Source organism: Gavialis gangeticus, unplaced genomic scaffold, assembly GCF_001723915.1.
Source record: "Gavialis gangeticus isolate Ggan-Ray unplaced genomic scaffold, GavGan_comp1, whole genome shotgun sequence".
NCBI classification, from domain to species: domain Eukaryota; kingdom Metazoa; phylum Chordata; order Crocodylia; family Gavialidae; genus Gavialis; species Gavialis gangeticus.
In genome coordinates this window covers 128896702-128899958 of record NW_017729024.1, presented here as the reverse complement: position 1 = coordinate 128899958, position 3257 = coordinate 128896702, and the positions used below count along the sequence as shown (strand labels likewise).

Sequence of the window (3257 nt, the reverse complement as noted above, 5' to 3'; positions counted from 1 at the left end):
GTTGGAGGGGGGGGGGCAGAGGGTGGGGTGTAGGAAGGAGTTTAAGTAAATCTTAACAGTTGCATTTAAAAACAGCAATTGAGTATATATGTTGATCGATATTTAAAAAAAAAAAAACTGTTTTGCACTGATATTATGGACTTTTCTTGGCTTTAGGTAAGGTTACTAATTTCCATATAGTTTGAGAAGAATAAAATGAACTAAAACAGAGAAGATCTCAATCTTTTTCTTAGCCTGAACTATAGGTTAATAAATTAGAATCTTCTTGCACATGTTTTATTCAGGGAACAGCTTCCCTCCATTCATGACTACAACATCCTTGTGGCATCTACAGCAATGTCTTACATGAAAAAAAAAATCAATACTAGTTTTTAATGTATACAATCATTTTCCTTTAAATTCTATTTTGAAGATAGACTCAAGGTGAGGAGAAAGTGCCATGTGATCAGGCAGTTCTTTGCAGACCCTGGGACATCCAGAGACTGCAGTGTAAGAACTAGCAGTGTCAAGAATATTCTAACATGCTTAAAGTTTCCTACAATTATTACAAGAAAAATTTCCAAGTATAAATGTAAGCAAAATGAACCGTGCACTAACAATGTCAGCATTACATTGCTCCAGTCTGCCCCCCCTTTACACCGCATACGTTTTTTCATACCAATTAACTGTACAGAATTGAAATCCAATCACTCCTCTTACAATATTGTCATTCTGGAAAAGTAAATTATTGTCTGGTGACTTTTTAAAGTTTGTAGTAAAATGGAAAAAGGGATTCAGTTTAAGTATCTGCTGTCCAAGGTATTCAATTAAGTCCCACAGACCACATCTACACATTGCACTTAAGTTATGTTTAACTAGTTAATCATGTCTTAAGTGGTCACTCAGCCACATGTTCAGTATGATAAAAAGTAGAATAAGCTACAAAGTTGTTCCACAAAATGTGTAAAAACTTTGTAGCCACTTCCTATCCTGCCATTAACTGAACGTGTGGCCATGGGCCCCTGTGGCTGGGAGGCCCATAAGCTGATCAGAGTTCTGGGCGGGGGGGAGGATGGGAGGGCTCGTGTGCATCCTTCAGCCTAGGAACTCCCATATGATGCTGGCTGCCAGCTACAGCAGCACATGCCCCCATGGCTGGGAGCTCCATCAGCTGACAAGGCTCCCAGCTGTGGAGGCACCCCTGTGCCCAGGACACCAAAACTGACCCAGTCTCCCAGCCATGTACTTCTAGTCTACTTCTGGGTTTGCTGGGGAGCATGCTACGGACCTCCCCCCATGCTCCTGTGAGACGCTCCATCCACCCCAGCATAGCAGCATTCACAAGCTGCTTGGTACCTCGAGGTATGTAGAAAAAATTTAAACCTGTGTCTGTGTCCGAATAGCCAAATCTTTCAGAATCAAATTTGGTGGTTCCGATTCCATTCGGAGAAATTAAGAGGTCCTCCGATTCAATTCGGATTTGGAGATTTGGCCACCAGATCGGGCCAAATCTCCGCCAAATTGAATCAGGGACTGAAGCTTCACACAGTAAACATCAGTAAAATTAAAGATACTAAAGGTAAATGGAGATTGTTCTAACAAAGCCATGCATTATAAGAGTGAAAGAAACAAACAATTTTTGTACTATAGAAACAGCCACCTGCTCTGTCATGCCAGTATCAATCCAGAAGAGTTGTACTAGTCAGATGACTTTTAAAATAGTTTACCTTGATGTATATTGCTATAACTGAGAAACATTTAGGCTGTTGCTATTTTTTTTTTTTTTTATACAGTCTTAACAGCAGTATGTATAGTACTTTTATTAGCTGTTCGTAAAAAGAGAAAAAATCATTAATAGGCTTAGAAAATAACTGTTTTCATTATATGTGCATGTCATGTAGTGATGTGCATATTTCATATTTATGAGCGCAAAAATTGGTTTCATTAACTAGCATTAGTTCTATGAAAAGTAATATTTAGACAGACTACAAATGAAATCTGTGATATAAAACAAAGACAATATAGAACCAACTCACCTAACCATCCTGATCCAGAATTGGGTATGCAGATGTCTGTCTCAGCACTGGGCAACACAAATCCAACCACAAAAACTTCTACGCCATCAGCCATTAAAGCCATTCCAAGAACAAAGAAGAGGGCCCATTGAAAACGACCATGGCCACATTCTTGTATGATCAGCTCATACTGCTGTGCTAGTTCTTCCTCATCAGCTTTCCTCTCTGTTTCCAGTTCATTACGATCCTTATATTCATCCTGGATGGGCTGCCCTAAGGCCACCATGCCATCCTTTCCCTGGCCCATGTTTGGGATTCCCTGATATTCCCCTTCATAGATTTCATCATCTTCATCATGCCCTTCAGTTGCTTCACTTGACCCTTCATCATCATTGGCTTCTCCACCATAATCTCCTCCATGGGCATAACAGTTATCTTCTTCCTCATCTTGGAATCTATTATATGATTGTTGTGTGTATCCATCCTGAGCTTTATCTACAGCTTTATTCACTTTTTTCACTGCTTGTCTCTTCACCTCCTTGGCAATGTCTTTTGCTCCTTTCACTAATGAAGTCCTATCTTTGTATGAATCTTCCATCTTGTATTAGTGTATGATTGTCGTCCTACTGAAAACAGGCCTGTTAACTTGGAGTATTTACTCTTTGCTAGACATCAATGATGAAGACCTGAGAATACATTCAAGTTCTACAAGGTATCTGCAAAATATAAAAGAAAATAAGTTTATTTACGCAGTTTGGCCCTTCTCAGTTTCTCCCTCACACTGATGCAATTCCAGGTTAATTATTGTCTGGAGGCTTCAGTGTAATAGCTGCATTTTCATTACCATAACAGTGCTTCACAGATGTAAAGATAAGTATATACTCTTCAAACATTATTGGAAAAAGTCTCTTAAAAATCCCAATATCCTTATACATTTACATTATGAAATTTATTGTCTTCCAGTTTCTCAAAAGAAATTACTTTTTAATCCAAAAGAAGAAAAAGCTCTATATATACACAAGTGCTTTAAAGAAAACATGGCTTGATCTCAATTTGTAGAGAACATGTTAGAGATGAACACTGAAACAATGTCATTTTCTAGGAATTTAATTTAGTACTTGTGAAAGGTAAATAGATTAATAGCAATGGACCTGTAATTTTATATACAGCTCTTACCAGTCCGAGCTTTGCTACATGATTTGGTCAATGTGCTTCAGTTCTGACCTGGAGAAAATACTTCCAGCGATGAACTGGTAATTTAGT

The 3257-nt window shown here is 38.4% G+C and overlaps 1 protein-coding gene across 1 annotated transcript in view; it reads right to left on the bottom strand.

Moving 5' to 3' along the window:
* SV2C (synaptic vesicle glycoprotein 2C) overlaps positions 1-2708 on the bottom strand; it is a 201973-nt gene extending 199265 nt beyond the window's left edge. Inside the window, exon 1 of the mRNA XM_019517712.1 lies at positions 2016-2708. Within this exon, the coding sequence (XP_019373257.1) occupies positions 2016-2592 (577 nt within the window). The 5' untranslated portion in view covers positions 2593-2708. The remainder of the gene's footprint in view (positions 1-2015) is intronic.
* Positions 2709-3257: the final 549 nt, after the last annotated feature.